At 54.1% G+C, this 785-nt stretch overlaps 1 protein-coding gene across 1 annotated transcript; it reads left to right on the top strand.

Annotated features, from left to right (window-relative positions):
- Positions 1-76: 76 nt before the first annotated feature.
- On the top strand, positions 77-517 carry VOLCADRAFT_101307 (uncharacterized protein; the record flags this gene model as incomplete). The annotated part of the gene is made up of 1 exon (XM_002959739.1): positions 77-517. One exon carries the CDS (start codon positions 77-79, stop codon positions 515-517), a length of 441 nt encoding a protein of 146 aa, XP_002959785.1.
- Positions 518-785: the final 268 nt, after the last annotated feature.

Below are 785 nucleotides of genomic sequence, written 5' to 3'. Positions count from 1 at the left end.
TGTTCGCGCCCAAAATAGGCGTGTAGAAGTGACCCTTGGACAGCACTGCAGGAAGAAGTGGGCAAAGACACGCGATATGGTTCAGAGCGCGTCAAGCTCCTTTAACTTCTTTGCCAACCTTGTCTCGGACAAGTTCAGTTCGCGCAGTGACTTTGGGATAACAACAGTTGAGGTTGAGGACGGTGGGGAGGTTACCACAATTCGCCGCAGCCAGGAACAGATTCTCAACATCATCAAGTACGCTACCATGGAAGTCCTCGTTTGTGCAGAGGAAATCATCCGGAAATATCGTCGCTCAGTTCTGGAGTACGCCATCTACCATAGGGAGCACGGCAAGCACGACACCTTCAAGCAGTACATCCACCTGGTGGCGTGCCACTGCCTCACTCACACCAACTTCCTCGCTCCCAATGTCGACTATCCACAAGTTAGCTTCTACCACGACGAGCAGCCCTTCAGGCTCGACGCGTTAACTGGCATCGTGGATGATCGGGAGGTGGAGGAGGAGGGCATCTGAGGAGGGCATCTGAGCGCTGTCGGTGGCGTGGGACCAAATGAATGTATGGGAGATGTCGATGACAACACGTTAGACCCTACCGCCGGCGGGTATGATATGTAACACAGGATTGGTTCAAGGCATACTGATTCCCATAGTCCACTATTGCTGTTCCCAGATATTTCGAACACGAGTTTTTGTGGCATTGGGGGGCATGGGCGGCAGTGGTGATGGAGCTTGGGGCGGGAGTGGTGGCAGCCATTTGGGTGGCAGCGGCATGCAGGGTGCA

The sequence above is a fragment of the Volvox carteri genome (genome assembly GCF_000143455.1).
Source record: "Volvox carteri f. nagariensis unplaced genomic scaffold VOLCAscaffold_665, whole genome shotgun sequence".
Lineage (NCBI taxonomy): Eukaryota > Viridiplantae > Chlorophyta > Chlorophyceae > Chlamydomonadales > Volvocaceae > Volvox > Volvox carteri.
This window is presented reverse-complemented; position numbering and strand designations above follow the sequence as displayed.